The following is a 22,706-nucleotide window of genomic DNA, read 5'->3' as shown; positions in this document are numbered from 1 at the left end:
CAACATCAAGTGAGATCCCGAAAGCCTAAGGCAGTGCGGCAGAGCCAGGGTCATACAGTATGGTGCGGAGCTAGGGGCAGCGGGGACTGGTTAACGTCTCCCCAGCACCCACTACGTGCCGGGTAGCATGCTTGCCACTTCCTTTCTTTCTCATTTAATAATGCAAGGCCTGGTGGGCCATGGGAAAGTTTGGATTTTCTTCTTAAATGCACTGGGAAGTCACTGGAGGGTTTTTAAGAGGGAAGTGGTGAGACTGACGTAGCTAAGTCATATAAGATCAGTACTACGCCCACTCCATCTGACAGGCCAGGAAACTAGAAGTTAGCTAGTCCAGGATCATGCGTAAGGAGGCGGCGGCAGAACCCAGATTGAAACCAGGCCCCTCTGAGATAAAGCAATTCGGGTAAAGTGTTAACAGTTGGTGAGCACAGGTTAGAGGTCTAGGGTGTTCACTGTTCCCTTCTTTCAATTTTTCTATATGTTTGAAAAATTTTGTAAAAAAAGTAGAAAAAAGAACCAGGTCTAACTCCAAAGCTGAAGCTCTTTTTTCCCACTATGCCATGCCATGTCACTAACCTAAGTGACATTAAGTCACTCATTGTCCCCTCTGAGCCTGACTTTGCCCATCAGAACAACGAGATTGGATCAGATCACCACCAAGTTTCTCTCCCTAACATTTCATGGTGATCTCGCCATGGCAGCATGTGGCTTTAGATCATTAGGCTACACTAAGAGCCAGGTCTTCAACCTGCCCTGTGGTCAGGAAGGCCCTCCCGGGTCTCCTGTAACAGCAGCCAGGGACGCGGTTTCTAACCTCTGGGAAGGCAGTCACTGGGGCTGCTCTGCCACACCGCCCGCTGCTGTGTACAAACTGCTGGCCGTCAGTCTCCGTCCACTGGGGGGAATCACTCACAAAAGGAAACACCTTCTTCTGCCAAGGCTTCGGGTGGGGCTAGAAAAACCGTTCATGACAACACTGAATCAGCACATGCATCAGGGTCAAGTTCACAGTCAGAGGGGACTGGAAAAGGGCCCTGGTTGACAAGCAGCCTCCAGCTGAGGCCCCTTCAGTCTCGAAGGGAAAGGAATCAGAACGCCCAAATCCATACTAGAGACCGGCGGCGGCAGGGGAATAAGCACCGTGCTCCAATTAGGGATCTCCTCTTAAAGTCTCAGAGTTCAGATTAGAGCCAAAAAAGAAAAAGCACAATTAAATTTATGGACTTTGTCACCCCAAGAGGTAATATAAGTTCAAAACTGATTTTTCAAAAGTTGCAAAATGAATTACGTGAAAACAGGCTCTTCGGGAGGCATGTCTACACTACGGAGGCTATGTTGCCAAGGCCAACTGGGTTCTCCCAAAATGTGGACAGCGAAGTTTGTCAGATTCCTGGGGCTGGCGCGATCATGGATCTGACCCAGTGTGACATTTATGGGCATTAAGAATCAACATCTTTTCTCCTAACAGTGTTATTTTGTTGCCTGAATCCCCAGGGTCAAAACAAGAATCCTTGGCTGGCCTCTGAAAGCACTGTGACTGCTTTATTAATCTCTGAAAATATGTGGCTTCTTCTCCTCTCCAAGGGCAAATATACTGAGAATTCTTACGGTATTTCCCTGTAAGACAGGAAATGACAGTCCAGGCGTAGCGGTGGGGACTGCAGCAGTCGAGTGGGACCCAGTGACATAAGCCTCCCTCCTCAGTTCTTCCTAAGATCACATTTAGGTTTTTCACACAACATATATTTATTCAGAAAAAAAAATTTGCAATAAATTATAATAAAAAAGATGACATGAAATACAGAATCCCACTAGCAGCTTTGCCTAGTGACCAAGACATTTGGGGGAAATACAACAAACAATTACAGAGTAAGAATCAGGAAACAGTGAAAGGGAGACTAATAGCAACATCACCACGTGGGGTTGAACTGCTTCTTCCCTAAAACGATAGATGCAGAGTCCTTCCCTACCAGCTGGATCTAAACTCCTTACTTCAGAGGCGCTAGGAAATAGTACATGAGAGGTACTTAGGAATTAGAGGATGGGGCTGGAGTAGGCACAGCAGGGAAGCAGATTTCTTATGTCTGTGCTCTATTTCTTGTCCCCCCTCCCTAGAGATTGTCTAAAATCCTCAACCCTGTGTACATCCCGGGACCAGAGCTGGAAGGAAGGTTGAGGCAGGAAAGCAACTGAGTGCATCTGCCTTCTGGAGAGTGAGCCGGATGCCGCACACAGCCCCACTAACCACATCCCTGACCACCTGAAGGCCCCAGGTGGCAGCAGACTGGAAATGTGTCTAGGACAGGCGTTTCCCTGTCTGTGTGCTACGACCTTGCCCCAGCTTCTACCATCTGCCTCTCCAGCGACCCCTTTCTGGACTAATGGAGATGACAACGCTGTTCTGCTCAGTCTGCCATTAACTAAGCTCAACACCCAGCCCCTGGCCTAACAGATCTGCAGCTATTTGGCAACCAGTAACTTGACTCCTACTTCTGTAATTCCCAATCAGGAGAGGGTTTAGCCAGAATATCACAGGATACATACCTTTTCTTCCCCCAAAGGACTCAACGCATAAGAGATGGGGGAATTGGAGAACCACTCATGGCGGTGCTTCCGCGGCTCTCTCCTTTGATGCTCTAGAAGAGTCAATGCCCAAGACCACACACAGAGCCTATACATGAGGCTCCTGGGATTTCATGTGAACATGTGACAGTGAGTCAACTCAGGGTGGTTTTAATGAAAGAAAACCAGGAGGAAGCTAACTGCATCAGGCAGTTTTGCAGTCAGTGGCTGGTGGCTGGTTTGCCAACCAACATAGATTAATTTTTTTTAAAAAGGGCTGCCCCGCAGGAGCTTGAGTAAATGACAAGCTCAGAGGGTTGTCTTGGGCGGGAGAGAAGGTGCTTGGTTCATCCTACTGCACAGTCTCTTTTACACAGCACTGGAGAAGGTGACTGGGAGCTAAGGGCAGCTGGTTGTAGAGCCCAGAGTCAGTCCTGATGAGGGAGCGGGTGCCATCTGCCCCTGGTACTTCAGAAGACCGGAGAGGGGGGTTCTAAGGGTTATCCTCAATGCCCCTGCTGGGGGAAGGAGCAGTTTCCACAGAGAGGCCCACTTGACGTGCAGCCTCCCTTTTTGACTGTGGTACAAGTGTTGCTCTGGAGGTGGATTTCTAAGTGGGGGATGGGCCCCACAGACACCCAGGATCGGTTCTCGTGTAAAATTTGAATAAGAACCAAAATGGATGGTAGGAAGCAGGACCTGTTGAGCATGAATATTCTCACTCTTGAAACACTCAAAGTGCTTCCACTCTGACTGTGATTCTCTCACATCAATGAGATGTCATCTCTAACAGTCCCTAACATTCTGCTACTAAGTGTGGTCTGAGACAAGAGAATATGGTTCCACCCATTGCACATCCATAATAGGCCAATGTTAGAGAAATGTACAGATGCCATTGTAGTAGAGATGCACAAATGCATGTAACAACTACATGGAGATGGTTATCTCACTTTTGGAGACACCCAAGGAGTCACTAGCCTCACCCAGACTTCTTTTGACATGATAGTATTAGCAGAGTAGAGGGCAAAGGGGTGATAAGGGGAGGGGGTGGGGCCAAAGTGCTTTAGACGAAGGACTACAGACAAGTCTGAGCTACAGCAAGTAGTGCTTGTAGGCCTAGAATGGGAACATCTCAGAGTTTAGGCCTCGGGTGCTAAGGACAATCATGACAGCTGGGCAGGAGGGCAACAAACACATCCCCAGGTAAAGGAGTGTAAATACAGATTTCTTTGCCTTACAAAGAGGGAACACAAAAACACCAAAATATGGTAACTTTGGCTTGGCAATATAAGTCTAAAAGTATCTTGCTGCGTAGGATATGGTAAGGGAGGGATTAGGAAAATCGCTTCCTTTCGCACTAGAAACAGAACTTTTTCATGCCAACAGCCTCAAAATTCTGCAACAGACCCTTCCTGTGGCGTATCTTTTCAAAACATTCTGAAATACTTGGTGCCCAAGATCTTCCGCCTCTAGAATCTTGGAGAGTAGTAAGAGGAAAAGGCTTATTATTAGTCTTCATCACTCCCAAGCAGAAAACTCAGAAGGAACTGGGTAGCACGCTGGCGGTCACTTGGAGTCTGTCTTGCCATAAGGTTGGGTGGAGGCCTTAGGAGGAGACTAGTGAAGAGAGTAGCTAGAGGGCGAGAGAAAGAAAAGGGGAAAACCCTTGGTCAGACACAACCTAAGCGAAGCCTCAGGGATGGGGGCTGGGGGGCCAGGGAATGAGGGCAGTGGGAGGAAGTGACTGGCGCGGGCCTGGACACTAGGGAGGGAATACACGTGTGCACCGTACACGGACCGTCCCGACCAACGCCCCCGTGTGGCTGTTCTTGGGAAGTGCTCTTACCGATCATGTTGGCGCTGACGTTGTTGTACTCAGAGAATTTTAACAGTTCTCGAAGGAATGCCATCAAGTAACGAAAAACATTTCTGTGGCATCCTGGAAGCTGGGAAATCACCTGTTTTTTAAAAAAGGGGGTGGGCAGTGAGGATAACAGGTGGAGGAAGGGAGTAAGAAGAGCTCACAGCTGCCATAAAAGTAGTTTATAATCCAACCCTTACAGGACTCCTCCTTTATTTACTCATGACCAATATAGTACCTGTCAAATGATAACTCCTGAGGCAGAATGCTCATACTGTTTGGCCCCTGTCCACTCAATGAGCAGGTCACGCAGTTATCACACATTCGCATGCACGCCCTACCTCAGGAGCAGATGGGTGTTAGCCTAGTCTTTTCCCATCTCCCTAGGCAGGTGGCTGTGGTTTTCTCTGCAATGCCATTTAGCATGGGTGGCAGCACCTCCCAATACTCACTAGTCTGATTCAGAGGTATTCTCAGCTATTGTGCATCAATATCATTTCAAGATTAAAAACAAACACCAAGAAGACAAAAAGAAAGGCTCACAAGTGTCACCCACCCTTCCTGGTCATGTCATCCAGAATCCCATGTACGATCTGTTTCACTAATCTTACCCCAGAGTAGAGGTATCCACCCTACTCAATAGGTCAACAGGAAAAGGGTGGCAAATATAATAGGAAATAACACAACCTAAAATTTAAGGGTCCCAACTCTCAGTGCTGGTGCCCTGCCATGAACAACAGAGCCAGACCCACCCTATCACACAGCTGGCTGCCCGGCTGGTTTGGTAAAACTCAATGATTTCTCTGTGGGGGAACATGCCTCAAACACATTCTCGGAGCAATAAAGTTCACCTGTCGGCAGATCCGGGGATCCTGAGCAGAGTCGAGGCATCGCTGATAGAGCTCATAACAGATGACAGGCTCTGGCAGGGCTTCCAGGAAAATGAGCAGCGCCTCAGCCACTGAGTGATTACTGCCAGCTGGATTGACTCCCATCAAGGGAAAGAGGCTCCAAGGAAAAGGCCACACTTAGACCCGATTTGCTCCCTTCCTCAAGCTCCCTCAGGGATGGTTTCCTTCCTCTTATTCAGAGCGCCCTGATCCTAATTGGGGTTTGATATTTTATTGGTCCAGGTATGCTGCAGCTGAGTTGTTACAGAATTGATCAAAGACTCTTGGGAGGTTTGGCCCAACTTGAAGGTCAAGGGAATGTGGCCTGCAGAATGACAGTTCACACTAGAAACTAGTCACCAACGTTTCCCATCCTCCTCCCTGTCCTGGTGACAGGAGTGATCATTGGCTTAAAGCAGAACAGCACCATGGCTGTGGGCCCTATGTCCCATGCCAATTAAAAGTCGTCATTATCTAACCCTTGATTCCTTTTAGTAAGAGTCTGATAAGGAGAGAGGTCGAAAGTTTCTGAGAGGAATTAACTGTATAGTCAATGATTACCTTATAATAAAAGAGAGCTACAAAGAAAATAAAGATGGAAAAAAAAATCAAATGTAGGTGGGAAGAAGAGTTTGGGCAAGTACACATCCAGCTTCCTAAGCCTTTGTCGAAAAGGATACGGATTGTCTTGGGAATGCTGGTATCCAGACAATCAATGATCTGCTGTAACTCCTCCTGCATTCCAGGGGTTTGGAACAGGTCCTCCTACCAAAGAGGTCACAATGAATGGAACATGGCAAAATGATCAGCACTAAGGTTCTGACGATCACCCAGGGCTCAGGAGAGCAGCAGGAAGCAAAGGGCAGGGTGAGGTGCATATTCGTGATTAGGAACACGAATATGTTCCTAATACATAAAAGGTGTGACAATGGCCCCTTTTCCCTTTATCATCTCTATAATCTGTCTGAAATTTTATTTCAAACTAGAAAATTATCTTCAAAGGTTTCAGCCTGCACCTGATGTGGCAGGGGCTAGAGGACTCCATGGGGAGACCGGGTGCTCCCGCTTCTAGCCTCCTGACAAGTAGAAGGCACAGTCCAAACATGGAACCACATTCGAATACCGATACACAGAATGCTAGGGCAGGAGTAAAAGGGCATGTCCATACCAAACCTTGCCTTCAAGTTCTTCACTTTTCCATAGGTAAGACAACATTATCTTTCAACTTAGTCCCAAGAAAGTTTTCTTTTTTGGAAGAATGGGTTAGGGGTGGCAGGTATTTTTAGATAGGATTGAAAAGTGAGGACCAAATTAAAGAAATGGGCTTGAAGTTTGCTTTGGACTTTGAAATCTGCAATGCCTCCATGACAGCTAAAGCAGGCGTTACAGATTCAGGTGCTCAGCAGTCCAGGGGAAAGCATGTGTAGCCAGGAGACAGGGGAGGAGTTCGGCCCTGCTCCGCCATTACTCTTATGCCGTGGTCTTAGGTAAATCACCTAGCTTGCATGCTTCAGCTCTCACATCTGTAAACGGGGATACTTCCATCTGCCCAGGCAATCTGATATGACAGTGCTGCTCTGCGGAGGTGGCTTGGGAAAGTTAAAAGCACTGTATATACTGACGTGAGGTATTATCATTTCCCACTGGACTCACACACCTTCCAAAGTTGCAGGGCAGGCCCACTCTCACTCACCTGGTGACAGGCGTGTCTGAATAAGTGATCTACCAGGAGCCAGATCTCCTTGGGGACCTTAAGAGGTTTCTCACTGGCACCTTCATCCAAGGGAACCATCTGCAGCAGGGATTTCTCCTAATAGATAAAAAGGGGTGAGAATCCAAAGGGTCTCAATGAAAACTTCTGTGTGTAACAATCTCCCTCAAATTCTGCTTATGTGGGTATAATCTCATCTTCACCTCTTAAGACTTTTCATATTTTCTCACTGGGACACTCCTGGTCAGAAGGCATTCGATACGGATTCCCACAGTTAAATGATCTCCTTTTCTAGATGTTTCACTTAACCGTTAAGCATTCCACTTGGGTTTATTATGTTTATCACATGGATGCATTGTGTGCTGTAAATCCTTTCAAGGGTGACACTGAGAACCAGCAATACAGTCACGGTAGAGCCCACACACCACCGGAGACTCATGGACCATTAAATTACAATTGTCAACAGAGCACTTTGAGAGAGAGCAGCATCTACTTAGGTTTTTGTTGACTTTTTTTTGTTGTTGACTTTTAAACTATTCTTCTTTCAGGTCTTACCACAAATATCAGAGCTTGCATTGTTGATTTAAATGAGGTTCTCTGGTCCTCAGGAATGAAAGACAATTCACATTAGACCTACATACATGAATATTTCAGGCTTGATAGAAGGTCTAATCTTAAGGCACTAAAACTCAAAGTCTTAAGATCCAAAAATAGTAAACTGAATACAGCATACCAAGAGCCAGAAATACCACGAAAAGTCTAGGCTCTGAGTCCAGAAGTTATTCTTTATAGTAATAGCTCAGCAAAGATTTCTTGGGGCTTTGACTCCTTTCACCTAACTTTCTACTCTATGTTAGATTCTCCTGAAAGAATCTCAGAGGAAAACCCAGAAGTGACATAAATTAGATCACTAACTAAATCTGAACTTGAAAATGGGGAATAAATTCAATTATCTTATGTTTATATAGTCAAATATAAATTATACCAAAAAGATATCTGAAATAGTTTAAAAGGCATCTGAAGGCAGCCTTCATAAAAAATCTAGTGGAGAAAATGGTGACGAATTTTTGGCATCTTCCCCCTCCTACACCTCCGGCTTAAGGTCATATATGATATATGTTCAAATTTAGGAAATGCTGTAAATTCGATCCACAACCCTTATTTAGCCGTGTCACTTTAAGGGAAAGAAGAGAAGCATTTCATTACTTCCAGATAGTGTGTACGCTAGAACAGAGCAGAGGGTTCTTCTTGACGTTCTGTTCTTCAGTACGCACTGGTGACCTTTTAAAGCCACTGTGCGCCTTTCTAAGGGAATAAGGAAGAGAAGGCAGCATGACAGTTGGTTATCATTTAAAATCTATCTTCTTCACATTCGTTTTGCTTCCTTTCTTTCCTTCCCTGGGAATCTATCACTTGATATTCACGTTTCCTATAGTTGCCAGACCTTCTATCAGTGGCTCACCCACTAACTTCTTTCCAGTTGCTAGTATTAAATCCAGGCATCCAGATGATATCTGAGCCAAGACACTGTCCATAATGCACTCTGCTCACTTTCTGGACCAAGTGCAACACAGGTACAGATTCCTTAGCAGACACCTTCAAGCTTACCATATATAAATTATTCAGCACTGATTCATGTACTTTTTAAAAATCTGACATCCAATTAGCACTTTTCCTGTACTAAGGCATTAAGGCAACACAAGGCACTGTTCAAGATGAAAAGACACATGGCCTGCTATTAACAGGGAAGGGCTGGGAAGCAGAGCCGTCTCAATCCTCAGTGGTTTCAAAAGGTTAATAATATGCCAGTAGGTTATATACACCATCCACTATCCATTTTCAAATTCATGTGTGATAATATGAAATGTCATACTTGTATCTCTGAAGTCTAGAGAAAGATTATGCACAAGAAACAATACTTTTTAAAAAGTCCACAAATTATCCTGAACTCTAATTTTCAAAGGGAAACCAGGCATGCTTTGTCTTCTTCTTTCAATGGGACACATTTAGTGCCTGATAAGCTCACACTCTGTAACGTTAGCGCTATTAACTGAAGCACAAAAACAGTACACCATCTCCACCAACAAACTGCATTAAACTCCACCAAGTGGGGAGGTCACGTTAGATACTGTGTGAAAGTGCTTTAGGAATGTTTTCAAGCCCACGTTTCTCTACCGGATGGCCCTGTGCGGAGCCAGGCAGCCTCCAGCCTGAAGATGGAGAGGTGGCAAAGCACCGCAGAAGGAGCGTTCGCTCGGTTCCTTCACTGGGTATTCAGAAGACCCGGGTTCTAGTCCCCTCTGCCTCATGCCCCTGATGTCAGGAGCAGTATAACTTCAGCGAGGTTTTGAACCTTCTTGGGCCTTGGTTGTCTATTAGAATGGAGAAGACACCTTACCCTGTCTGAAGGCAGGGAGCTCTACCAGATGATCCCTTATGATCTCATTCAGCTCTAGGATTCTAGTCTATGATCTATTTCTTGATCGTACCTGTGTATTCTTTCAGTAATTAATCACTATTATCACTTCCCCCAAATTACTCTTAATGCAACAGAAATTCACTTCTGCTTTTACTATCATCGGAAATGGAAAATGGCAAACGGTACCCTCCTCCATCTCACAAGCTTTCACATACATCAAGACAGCTCTTTAGTTACTTCTTATTTCAAAAATACAAATCTGGAACCTTGAGTCCTATTGCTTTTATGTACTGGGTCTCAATGACTTGACTGGTGCAGTAAAATAAATATCTTTCCTGTACTTCAGACACACTTAAAGACAGCTGGCAGGACTTTGGGGGATTCTCATGGAGTCAGAGGTGTCTGATGTGGGAAAGCCTCGGGATAAATTCCAGGGACCATGGCTAAATGTTAATCAAGCACAGGGAAACACAGAACCGCCAATGGATTGCATTACCTTTTCTAGGAAGCTGTCTTCTTCCTGAGAGCAAAGCAGGAAAAGAAAGTCATTGACAGATAGAAAATGATTAGAATTAATTAACAGAATTAGAAACAGATCAGTATTATTAGAACGCACTACCTCACTAGATACATATACTTTAAACAGCTTTAAATTCTTCAAATAAATCATGATTGTTGAAAATGGAACATATTCTCATATGCAAAGTTCTCTATCATGCATATTCAAATTTTGTGCAGCATATTGAGACTATCACTCCAGAAACATACATGTCCAGTCCTAGACTTTTGTGTCCTTTGGCAGCTGCCAGCTGAGCCAGCCAAACACCCACTGATATTTCCTTTTCCCGTGCTGCCTGGAGGCAGGCCCTACCGCTGTGCTGTGTGGCACCTCGCTCACCCTGACACCACTTCAGTGGAAGAATTTGGTTGTGAGCCCGACAGCGGTCATTCAGGAGATGGTAAGCTTCTCTCCTCTCCACTGCCATACCTCTCACCCTAGCTAGCCTCCCAAGCAGTATCTCACACTCCTTTCCATCGCCCGGTACCCTCTCCCCTCCTCAAGGGCCCCTAGAGTCCTCAAATATGGAAGTCCCTCTGAAATGCAAATTCATTTCATTTCAGACCTTTGTGGACCATAAGATCCATCATTATCCCCTACTGTGTTTTCCTATAGAGTATAAGAGAAAAAAGAGAAGCAGGGGAGAGGGAAGAAGGTACCTTTTTAATCGCCTCTGTCTTTTGTGCTATTATTACAATGTAACAATGACAACAGTGACAGTAACTACTGCCACCACTTAGGGGGCATCTGCCATGGAGCAGTAACTGCAATGTCATTTAGTCTGCACATATGCACAAAGTAGATATTATTCCCGTTTTACAGATGAGGAAACTGAGGCTCTGGGAGATTAAATCATTTGCCCACAGTCACACTATTATGTATTAAGTGGCAGAATCAGGATTAGAACTCAGGTCTGACTGACTCCACAGTCATTACCACTATGCTCCCTTAGATAACTCAAAACGGATAAACTGACTGCTTCTTAAACAGAGAGGCAGGGGAAAGCTTGGAGAATGTATTCTACTCCCAGCAGGCTAAAGACAGTTATAAAGCAGCAGGGTTAGTGGAAAGAGTACAGGCATGGGTGTCAGACGGTCCTGGGTACAAATCTTCATGCTACCTCTTATTATTTCATACAGACTGCAGGCAAGTTAGTAAACTTCATAGAGCCTCAGTTTCTTCATCTCTAAAACAGGGATAATAACATTTACCTCACAGGGACAGGGAAGCAGTCTAAAACACAGGGGGTGTGGGGCAGTGGTGGCGCAGTATGCCAGCAGCAGGCCTGGTCTCTCAAAGCTCCCTGCACCTCCCCAGCAACTCCCAATCCCGCCATGGGCCGCCAAGAACTTGGATATAAATCCCACGTCTCGGTCTGAGAGTAAAAGGAAAAATCCTGATCTTACCGTCACAGATGTGCAGGAGGTTGGAGGTGGGGAAATATGTGTTCCCTGATACTCCAAGTAGTAACGCTGAATGCATTTGTCCCAAATGACTGTTATATATGCTGGGTAGGGTTTTTAGTATTATTAGGTACATTATGAATTAAACATGCTTTTGTAGGTTTACCTAGACTTTTAAATACCATATATAGAATGAAATAAAAATAATCAGAGTAACAGTGCTTTAAAAAGTATACAATATTCATAGTATTGTAATTATAACACTTTTTAATGTGGAAGTTAATTCTGAGTGCCAAACACCTAATTTAACTAAATTTTGGAGCACAACCTTTTTTAAAATTTAGAACTACTTATTAACAAATAGAGAATCTGCTTGTCTGACAGACTTCTCTATTTTCCCTCCTATGAATATGTGCCACATGATATGATGAGTAAAACCAGGCAGAGTTTTTATATACTAACCTGTCAAACCAAGCCCTCCAAAAGGTTTTCTTCAGGCATTGACTATCTACCAGTGCAAGGCATTGAGCTAAATGTCTTTGAGGGGTAGGGGGGGTATGAAAAGTGAGGCTACAGAGAGGGGAAAGACACGGTCCCTGACTCGGGTTTACAATTGAATTGGGGTAAGGATTCCCAGAATTTATGGCCTGGCACTACTGTAATTCACCAATATGAGTTCTCAATAAATGGTTAAAACAAACAAACAAACAAAAAAACAGGGGTTCAAAGGAAAGAGAGATGGCTTTCAACTGGGGCTGTCAGGGGACTTTTTCACAATGGTGATGCAACCTAACTAGCCCTTGAAAGATTCACAGGATTTTAAAGCGCAGAAATGGGGTGGGGACATTACAAGTGGGAGGGGACAGAAATAAACAAAGGTGCAGAGAAGGTAGATCACAAGGTGAGATTAGGGAAGAGTTAGTCATCTGGTTCGTGGGGAGCAGGAGGGAATAATGAGAAAAATAGTAGGAAATAAATCTAAAAAGGTGTGTTGAAGTCAGACTTTGCTGGACCTTGAATGACAGGTAAAGCAATTTGGATTGTATTCAGCAGGCATGGGGGAGCCACATGTCTAACTTTAAGCAAGGAAGTGATAGGCCTCAAAGCTGTATTACAGAAAGATCAGTCCGACAGCCCTGAAGAGGGAAAATAGAAGGCTAGGGAAATAGAGGTGAAGGGAATCGTTAAAAGGCTATCGAGGTAGGTCAAGCAGGAGAGAGCAAGCACCTCAACTAATAATGGGAACATAATATCTTTTAAAAAACGAATGGGGCTTCCCTGGTGGCGCAGTTGTTAAGAATTTGCCTGCCAATGCAGGGGACACGGGTTCGAGCCCTGGTCCGGGAAGATCCCACATGCCGTGGAGCAACTAAGCCCTCAACTAAGTTGTGCGCCACAACTACTGAGCCTGCACTCTAGAGCCTGCGAGCCACAACTACTGAGCCTGTGTGCCACAACTACTGGAGCCTGCGTGCTTAGGGCCTATGCTCCGCAGCAAGAGAAGCCACCGCAATGAGAAGCTCGCGCACTGCAATGAAGAGCAGCCCCCTGCTCGCCGCAACTAGAGAAAAGCCCGTGTGCAGCAACGAAGACCCAACGCAGCCAAAAATAAAATACAATTAAAAATAATACAATAAAGAATTATTTAAAGAAATGAATGGATACAAGAGAAAACTCTGAAATCAAAAGGACTTTGATACTGGTTGGAGGGGCAGCAGATTTACACTGAGAGTTTACTTCTCTGGTTTCAGGCATAAAGTAGGCGTAAATTATATTTATTTCAAGTCTAGGTTCAACTCTGAAAATAGAAACACCACTTAGCTCCCACTAATAAAGAGCATTCTCTTAAGGTAGTCCTAAGGTTGCTGCTAATCACTTAGTTCAACTGACTTGCCCACTCTCTGCAAAAGGCTACGTGTTGATCACATTAAAAGGGAAAAGCGTTCAGGAGTCCCCAGTGGGGCAACACTGGCATACTACAAATGCACTGCAAATCATTCTTCATCCCAGCATTCACCCTTAGAGGAATTTTCCCAGTAGTAAATGCAGCTAAAATCATGTAAAAAGAGTCATTTAGAGGCAGATTCAAATTTAAAAATAAAAAGCAGAAAACTGAATGGATACTGAAGTTCTAGAAAGGATTCGTTCATGTGAAATATAAAAAGAAACACAAACCATACACTTAACAGGATAAGAAATGGGTCGTTAGATCAGTAAGACAAAGTAAACACCTACTTGGAGAGATCACTGGGGACAATTAATCACCAAGTTGTTATTCATGTTATTTCAAATTTTTGATATTGTTCTCCTAATAGACATGTCCCCACGCAAATACAGCTGGTTCCCCCATCCCTCAACTTTTTTCACCTCTGTATTTACAAGCCAAACCTTTAACTGGTGGGTTCAAGCCTGGCCTCCTCTCTACTAGTCCAGTCTACATGCAAACCAGAATGTTCCTCCAAATGTGTCCATTTACAGCCACATACAACTCATTAAAGACTTCTGGTGGATCTAGATGCCCTCTGGCTCCAGTATAAACTCATCTGCTGACTTCAAGATTCTCTATCCCCTGGGACTTCCCTGGTGGCCCAGTGGGTAAGACTCCACACTCCCAACGCAGGGGGCCTGGGTTCGATCCCTGGACAGGGAATTAGGTCCCGCCTGCATGCCACAACTAAGAAGCCCACATGCTGCAAGTGAAGATCCCACATGCCACAACTAACACCCGGTGCAGCCAAAATAAATAAATAAATAATAAATACTAAAAAAAAGAGCAAAAGTGTTAATTTAAAAAGAAAAAAAGGGACTTCCCTGGTGGCGCAGTGGTTAAGAATCCACCTGCCAACGCAGGGGACACGGGTTCGATCCCCGGTCCGGGAAGATCCCATATGCCATGAAGCAACTAAGCCCATGTGCCACAACTACAGAGCTTGCACTCTAAAGCTCGCGAGCCACAACTACTGAGCCTGCGCGCCACAACTACTGAAGCCTGTACACCCTACAGCCCGCGCACAGCAACTACTGAGTCCATGCACCGCAACTACCGAAGCCCACATGCCTAGAGCCCGTGCTCCACAAGAGAAGCCACTGCAGTGAGAAGCCCGTGCACCGCAACGAAGAGTAACCCCTGCTCACCACAACTAGAGAAAGCCCGCGTGCAGCAACGAAGACCCAATGCAGCCAAAAATAAAATATAATAAAATAAGTTTAAAAAATAACATAAAACAGAGTAATAACATATTTAAATATTTTAAAAAACCTCTCTATCCACTGCTCCCACCCTACTTAACCAGCTTCACACACCAAAACAGGCTGAATCTGAGACTGATTTTCACAGAGATTAGCTGGTCAATCAATAAGCTTTTATAGCATATAAGGGCTTGAGTAAACAGCACAGGAAAGGAATCTATTGTTGATACAAATTACAAGCTCCACAACTCTCATTCTAAGTGACTTTCCAAAATATTGACTCACTAAACACACTGGACATGAGCCAATAAAGGTAGTTAATGTTTAGATTATCTGTAACCAAACTCTCTACTAACCTCGATTTAGAATTTAGCCATATTGTGCACACAAGTAAATTTTCTTAAATTATAAGAACCCACATAAACTCCATAATATTTTGCATCCAATGTATAATGAATAAATATTGACGATTATATGCTACTTAATATGCTAATTAATAAACCAGAAAAATCTATCTTAATTCTGGAAAAGAATAAGGATAATTACAAACAGATTCTCCTCTGTTTGCCACCTGTGCTAATCCCAACAGTTCTAGTAGCGGCAAAGTCACTATCAGGCAGAATGAAAAGGACTTTCGCCAGTTACTTTATTCTGCATTTGGGGGGAAGAGCATGTGGCACAAGAATCTTTGTGAAAACAGTACAGGGAGAGTCAACACAGGCACTGAACTCATTTCTGGTTTCACTCAAATTTTAGAGTAAATAATACAAAAAAGGACAACAGGTATCATTATTAATAGCCTTGTCTCATGGGATTTGAAATATCATCTTGGGTCTTGGAACAAGCATGAATAAACAAACCTAAGAAAGCATTTCAGAAGGTCAAAATCAAGCCAAAACAGAGTGGGAAGGTACTACAAATGGGGTACAGATAATCTTAGATTTCTTGTTTACTGCCCCACACTAATATGGATAATTTCCTCATCAATGAGATCCAGGAATTTATTAAATGCAACAGGCTGTGAAAAGAATCAGAACCCTAAATCCTACAAAATAAAAGCTTTAACAGAATAAATGGTGACCACACACATACAATTTAAAAAGAACTCAGCAATTTTGTAATGAAAAATGATCCGGGTTCTATTTTTTAAAACTTTGAATCATGTGTGCACAAGAAGAAGAAAAAAGGCTTCCTACAGAGCCATTAACTCCACTAAAGATTTTGACTACTTCCTATTCATGGTCAAATGTGGTTGAATTACTTGATAATATTTTAAATAAAATAAACATTTTTAATGCTGGTTGAGTCTCCTTCTTGTCACTTTAATTAATATGGGACAATTGCAGTAAAGGGTAGTATAATGTGTCTGCCAACTCTGACCAAATAGTTCCAGTTTATAGGAAATAAGGTGGGAGGAGGGAGTACAAAAAGACAGGTTTAAAAATTACCAAGAGGAAACAATCAGACAAATTTAGGAAATGGCAGACCCCTGACTGGACAACTGTCCTGGACTCTTAAAAGGCAAAGTCATTAAAGAAAAATGGAAAGGACTGTTCTACTCTAAAAGAGACTGCAGAGACCTCACCAAATGTACTGCATGAACCCAGATCGGATCTTGGCTTTACAAAAGCTATGAAAGAAATTATTGGGACAACTGGAGAAATCTGAATACCGAGTAGCTAGTTTTCTTAGGTGCCATAATGGCATTGTGCTGATATAGAAGTTGTTCTTTTTCTTAAGAGAGGCAGGACAAAGTGTTCACTGGTGAAGTGACACATCACCACTTAATTTCAAATGGTAGAGCAAAAAAAAGTATATGTCAGTATATGTGTATAAGGCATGTGGGTGTTGTTCACTGTACTGTTCTTTCAATTCTTCTGCACATTTGCCATTTTCATAATAAAAGTTGGGAAAAAGAAAGCTGGGAAATGGTGTCTGGGATGGAGGCAAGGGGTAGGAAAAAGAAAGGGAGACAACTTCATTTGGAACATATCCTAAAAGGTGAAATAATACATTCAAAAGATAGGAATATGGTGGTAGAAGAAAAAATAAGTATCATGAAAAATAACAGAATGTCAGGATATGAATTTCTGGAAAAAAAAATGGTTGTCTCTCAACCAGGGCTAATACACTCAGTCATGAGGGCTCTAGGGAAACAAGCATAATTCCAAGAAAGAATGCTGGGACTGAACTCAAGGGTTTTAATCTGCCATCTGAGTCATCGCTAAAACAATTCCATGGCAACAGAACAGATCACACTCCGACAAGCCAGCAGCCTGCCCGCCGGTCTAGCCCTCCCCGCTAGATGATACAATCACTGCTCCGGCTAGGCCAAAAGGATCAATGTGAATACTAATGGTAATGATAACATACGGCTGTCACGCCATCTAATTTTCTTTGGTAAAAGACCAAGAGTATACTTTCATAGCCCAAAGATGTCTGCACACAAATCCAACAATATTTTCACTTAGAAGAAAGGTTCTTAACAGAATGAACTTGTTACTAAATTAATTTACGTTCCTGAAGATAATAAGCATTTCCTCCATAAGGACATTGATATTATAGCTTGGTGTCAGGAAAGAGAAATCCTCCTCCTTTCTTTTCTTGAGTGAGTCACATTAAACTTGTATCAAACTTCAGTGCATATTATAATCATCCAGGATGCTGATAAAATGCAGATCCCCAGGCCTCGCACCCTGAGATTCTGATTCCGTTGCCAGAGGTGAGTGGGGGGAGGGGCCTGCACTTGTGTAAGGACCCCTGGGGGTTCTGAGGCAGGTACTCTGAGGTTCACTTATGGCCTGGGCTCCAACAAGCAGCTGAGTCTGACTTGGATTAGATACGATGATATAGTGAGGGGCTCTGGACTGGGAGTCAGAAAATCTGGGCGACAGATTTGTCACTATTTGGGCAAGTTATTGTCTCTGTGCCTCAGTTTTCTCATATATTTAATGAGGATAATACCACTCCCCCCCCCCCCGCCCCGTTACTGGACCTCACATACATGCTAATTTATATAAAAATGACTTGAAAGTATGAAGAGCATAACAAGTAAGCATATCTTTATAACTCAAAGATATAAATCTTTGAGAAGGGAGGCTTTAATCTAATTCAGTGAACTTCGTATTATCTCATATTCCTGACAAGAGCCAATTACATATTACCTTCTCCTCTTTCCTTTTAGGCTTAATCCAATGAAAGGCGTGTTAAAGTGACATTCTTATTCTTATTTATCACTTGCCATCCACCCCCCACTTCCCCTGCCAGCCCTGACAAAACAGGCAGCACAGAGAGAAGGAGGACATCAGTTAAGCACTGCGAAAATTCTATCTAAAGGAGATGCATGTCTTAGGATGCCTCTTACCAAGTCTATGAGTTTGGTAACAGGAACTTCTCGGATTGGTCTTTTCATTCGGCACAAAGCCTCTAAGGATGTACCAAAACAACTTGGGAAGTAATTTCCACTGATGGTCAAGAAGTAATCTTTGCCTCGATCCAGGTGAAGGACAAGAATATCTTCAATCTTATCTTCCCCTGAGTTCAGGATGGTCACAGAGTCTTTGCTGACATACACATCAAGGGAAATGTCCACGGTCTCATCTGAAATGTAAGAGATGGTACATGATAACAGAAACTTCCAGTGGAAAAGCAAAAAGGGGATGAGAACCAACAGAAGAAGTGTCCTCTAAAAAAATCATTAAGTGATGAAGGAGAGATGGGACAAACGGAAGAGGGAGGAGCCCCAATACAATGACAGTGAAGGTGAGAGACGTATGGTTAGAAAACAAGAAGTTAATCAAAGGGAGGGGATGGTACATCGCGAGCAGAGACTATGGTAAAGGGAAAACTCACTTGGCTCCAAGTAGCCCTCACAAGGTTCAGCCCGAAGCCATGGTTTGCAGTACTGGCTGTCATTAAGCTTAGGGATGAAAGAAAAATGGCAGGGAACCTGTCCATTGTTGCTGATCTGGAACTTCTCCTTTTGTAGTTGCCGAAACTTCACATTCTCAAACACAAACTGGGGAATAACAGACAGACACAAACATGCATCACTAGTAGGGGAAGACAGTCAGTTGGATTATTCCATAGAGAATATGAATAAAGAATGAGGTCATTATTAACCATTATTAACTGCCGGGTGCACTCGCCAAGCGAGCCAGCTACCCACTGTCCCCTCTCACAACAGCAGAGAAGGAGCCAGGCAGCTCTTGCTACTTCTCTAGGCTACTCTGATTGTTCCTAGGATCCTAAGAGTATAACCCCACCTTGGGTCAGGGCATGCATCCCATGACCAAGTCCTGGTTCCTGAGATATGAATTGGCCAGCAACTCTGAAATATTAAATAAGAGCAGCTAACATCTGAGGGCTTACTTTGTGCCCGGCGCTGTTTTAAGGGCTTTGCATGTATTAACTCGGGTAATCCTCACAACCTCCCCTTTATCCAAAAAAGGAAACTGTGGCTCTGAGAGGGTAAGACGCTCGCCCACGGCCACACGTCTACTAGATGGCAGTGCTGGGACTGGAGTGGAGGCAGTCTGCCTTCAGCTCACAGTCTTCATGACTTTGCTGTGTTGCCTTCTCCTAGTAACATGGTTTCCCCTGTGCGACCACGATGGGCAGCAGATGGGCAGGCGTGTGTGTTTGCTCACCTCCCTCCGGCTGAGTTCTAAGGAAGGAAGGAAGTCATTTTCCATTCTGTCCATGATGCGTACAATATCTTCAAACACTTTCCGGTACCTCCGTTCATCCACAACCTTCACCTGAAAGAAAACGAACCCTCTTTTCAGTCTTACATGCGCGTAGCTCATCTTCCTTTCAGATTACCTAACAGTTTAAAACCAGTCATTATAGCAACCATTTCGAATAAACTGTGGTGCAAACAACATCCTCAAACACTTTCTGAAATCTCGCTCCATCCACAACTTTTACCTGAGAAAAACAGACAGATCCTTATTTTAGTCTTATGTGCTCTCAACTTATATATCTCTAAGAGTCTAACCATCTTTAAAAAGGCCACTAAAACAAACATAAATTATGGGATCACACACTGTAAGGTAAAGGTGAGGTTAATTGGTTAACTTCTTGGAAAAGTTAAACCTCTGTGCTACGAAGCTTGGCAATAATAAATATTTGGGAAGAATATTTTCTTGCTCCATTGTTAAGTAATTTGGTGGTGGAGAAAATGTGATGATTGTGCTAAAACTTTTTTCCTGCACTATACAAACTGACAGTGTCAAAACATACCTATCACTATTTCTAACAATGATCATAAAGTGCTGAAACAGCAGAAAAAATGACTAAAGCATTTAACTCTATTAGCTGTTATGCACAATGCCAAGAATCATAATACCAATATAATATAATATCAATGCTCAGATTATATGATGATAAAAGTATGTTAGTAAATAGATCCTATGGCCATTTTAGAAAACGGCTGATACAAAATGTCCCAGATCAGAGTAAAAGCATGACGATAAACAAATCATCTTGCCTAATAGATCGAAAAAACTCCCATCTGACACAGCACTTTCGGCTTCCTGACACAGCTGTGCTTTTTTTTTTTACTATTAAAACTTTATACAAATCGATGCCCAAAACAAACATAATTAACATAGCATTTTCACTTATTAAGGCCCCAGTTTCTTTTTAGAATAGAAAACTTCACAAATTCAATTTAAAAAAAAAGATTGATGTATGCAGTAGAGGCTGTAAAGAAAGTGTGGAAAATAAGAACATCAAAGCTGAGTCTCAAAGACTGTGGAGGTTTTTATGTATCTGAACCATAATGATTAGAGAACTTAGGAGTAAGCAATCACTAGCGTCACCAGGGTGCCTACTACAGTGTTATATTAAGAGGAATTTTTGGGCTTCCCTGGTGGCGCAGTGGTTGGGAGTCTGCCTGCCAATGCAGGGGACGCAGGTTCGAGCCCTGGTCTGGGAGGATCCCACATGCCGCGGAGCGACTAGGCCCGTGAGCCACAACTACTGAGCCTGCGCATCTGGAGCCTGTGCTCCGCAACAAGAGAGGCCGCGACAGTGAGAGGCCCGCGCACCGCGATGAAGAGTGGCCCCCGCTTGCCGCAACTGGAGAAAGCCCTCGCACAGAAACGAAGACCCAAGACAGCCAAAAAATAAATAAGTAAAATAAAGAATTATTAAAACAAACAAACAAACAAACAAAAAAAACAAATATAATTAACATAGCATTTTCACTTATTAAGGCCCCAGTTTCTTTTTAGAATAGAAAACTTCACAAATTCAATTTAAAAAAAAAGATTGATGTATGCAGTAGAGGCTGTAAAGAAAGTGTGGAAAATAAGAACATCAAAGCTGAGTCTCAAAGACTGTGGAGGTTTTTACGTATCTGAACCATAATGATTAGAGAACTTAGGAGTAAGCAATCACTAGCGTCACCAGGGTGCCTACTACAGTGTTATATTAAGAGGAATTTTATACTTTTTAAATTCTTTTTCAACATTTTGCAACTTAAAAAAATTTATTTATTTATTTATTTTGGCTGTACCGCACAGCATGTGGGATCTTAGTTCCCGCAGGGATCGAACCCGCGCCCCTGCATTGGAGGCGCGGCATCTTAACCACTGGAGCACCAGGTAAGTCCCTTTGCAACTTTTTATTTCAAAAAGTATTTTACATATGTCATCTTATTTTCACAACAACCTGTGAGGCTACCAAAGCAAGGATTATTCTTCTCACAGTTGAGAATATCAAGGTACAAAAAGATCAATTAAGTTGCTCACTGCCACAGTTAACAGCAGAGGTGATATCTGGACCTCTAGCGTAAGACCCTTTCCAAAATACTGGATATGTGACAGGACCAACTTGGGTATGTCTTTTTTTTGGGGGGGGGTCGTAGGTCTTAAAAACACAGATGCCCCAGCTCACTGATTGCAATCTCCAGGGGGCGGGGTCCATGCATTTTGAAGCTCTTTAGGCAATTCCGATGTCCACCAAAGTCTAAGAACCAATGCAACAGATCCCATTACCAAGTGCAGGGGTGGGAACCCCATCTCAGCTTAATCTCAGCCAGCCCACAGCAAGTCTTCTGAAATTAATTGGCCCCTTAGCACTTGGTCCCTTTGTTAACAGTCACTGATGTGAATGGTGGTAAGAAATACAATGTGGTTCTTAAAGCCTCTAATCATAGCATGCCCAAGAGTCCAAAGTATGGGGTGGTTACCCAATAAAATCAAAGCTCTTCTCAGTGGGTTATCATGATCATAACCCTTAATGCACAGTAAGGATAATGAAGGGGAAAATGTTACCACAGAATGTCACCACTTGATACATCCACTTTAGAAAAGGAAATTACCAATAAAATTAGGAATTAAGAAATATGTACAATGAGCTAGATCTTTATGTAATAACACGGATAGCTCTCCAAGATACACCACTGAATTAAAAAAAAAAGTTGCAGACCAACACATATAGTATGAGACCATTTATGATATATACACACCAACACACAAAGCACCACCATATTGTGTATGGGTAAACAGAAAAGGTCTAGAACTGTGCTGTCCAATATTATAGCCAGTAGCCACATAAGGACATTCAAATTTAAATTACTTCAAATTAAATAAAATTGAAAGTTCAGTTCTCTCAGTCACACTTCAAGTGATCAATAGCTGCCTGCAGGTAATAGCTACTGGATGGGACAGGATAGATCTAGAACATTTCCATCATCACAGAAAATCTATTGGACAGTGCTGGTCTAGAAAGAAATAAATTCATAAGGGTAGTTGGCCTGGCTAGGGAGTGGGGTTTAGCGCAAAAGTGGGAGTAGGGGATAGAAGAGGCATTGAAGACCTTCAGCCTTATCTGTGAATTTTGCTTACTTTTATTTTTATTTTAAAGAGAAAACCCATTTTAATTCCTGTGTGATTTTAAAAGTATTAAAAACTAGAAAGGTAGACCTTTATTAAAGATACACAAAAATACACAGAAAGCATGGAAAAATTGTAAATATCCTGCTAGGAGCTCTGAATTAATATGTATGGAGTATTACAAATATTCTGAGGTTCTGAAAAGAAATACAAACAGAAAAGCTAAGCATAGCTGATGAAACCAAAAAGGTTAGTGTCTGGGGGAAAG

General features: G+C 43.0%; 1 protein-coding gene across 3 annotated transcripts in view; it reads right to left on the bottom strand.

Moving 5' to 3' along the window:
* Window positions 1-1,742: 1,742 nt before the first annotated feature.
* OCRL (OCRL inositol polyphosphate-5-phosphatase) overlaps window positions 1,743-22,706 on the bottom strand; it is a 56,060-nt gene continuing 35,096 nt past the window's right edge. For 2 of the 3 annotated variants that reach the window (XM_036840444.1, XM_036840446.1), the window contains exons 16-24: window positions 19,244-19,354; window positions 18,447-18,612; window positions 17,959-18,194; window positions 9,940-9,963; window positions 7,007-7,123; window positions 5,994-6,078; window positions 5,275-5,402; window positions 4,409-4,520; window positions 1,743-4,195 (exon numbers count right to left, since the gene is read on the bottom strand). In XM_036840444.1, coding sequence (XP_036696339.1) covers window positions 4,071-4,195; window positions 4,409-4,520; window positions 5,275-5,402; window positions 5,994-6,078; window positions 7,007-7,123; window positions 9,940-9,963; window positions 17,959-18,194; window positions 18,447-18,612; window positions 19,244-19,354 — 1,104 coding nt within the window. In that variant the 3' untranslated portion in view covers window positions 1,743-4,070. The remainder of the gene's footprint in view (window positions 4,196-4,408; window positions 4,521-5,274; window positions 5,403-5,993; window positions 6,079-7,006; window positions 7,124-9,939; window positions 9,964-17,958; window positions 18,195-18,446; window positions 18,613-19,243; window positions 19,355-22,706) is intronic. The other variant, XM_036840445.1, reaches the window with a different exon arrangement.

The sequence above is a fragment of the Balaenoptera musculus genome, chromosome X (assembly GCF_009873245.2).
Source record: "Balaenoptera musculus isolate JJ_BM4_2016_0621 chromosome X, mBalMus1.pri.v3, whole genome shotgun sequence".
Taxonomy (NCBI): Eukaryota; Metazoa; Chordata; class Mammalia; order Artiodactyla; family Balaenopteridae; genus Balaenoptera; species Balaenoptera musculus.
The sequence above is the reverse complement of the archived record's forward strand: the minus strand, read 5'-3'. Positions and strand labels throughout refer to the sequence as shown.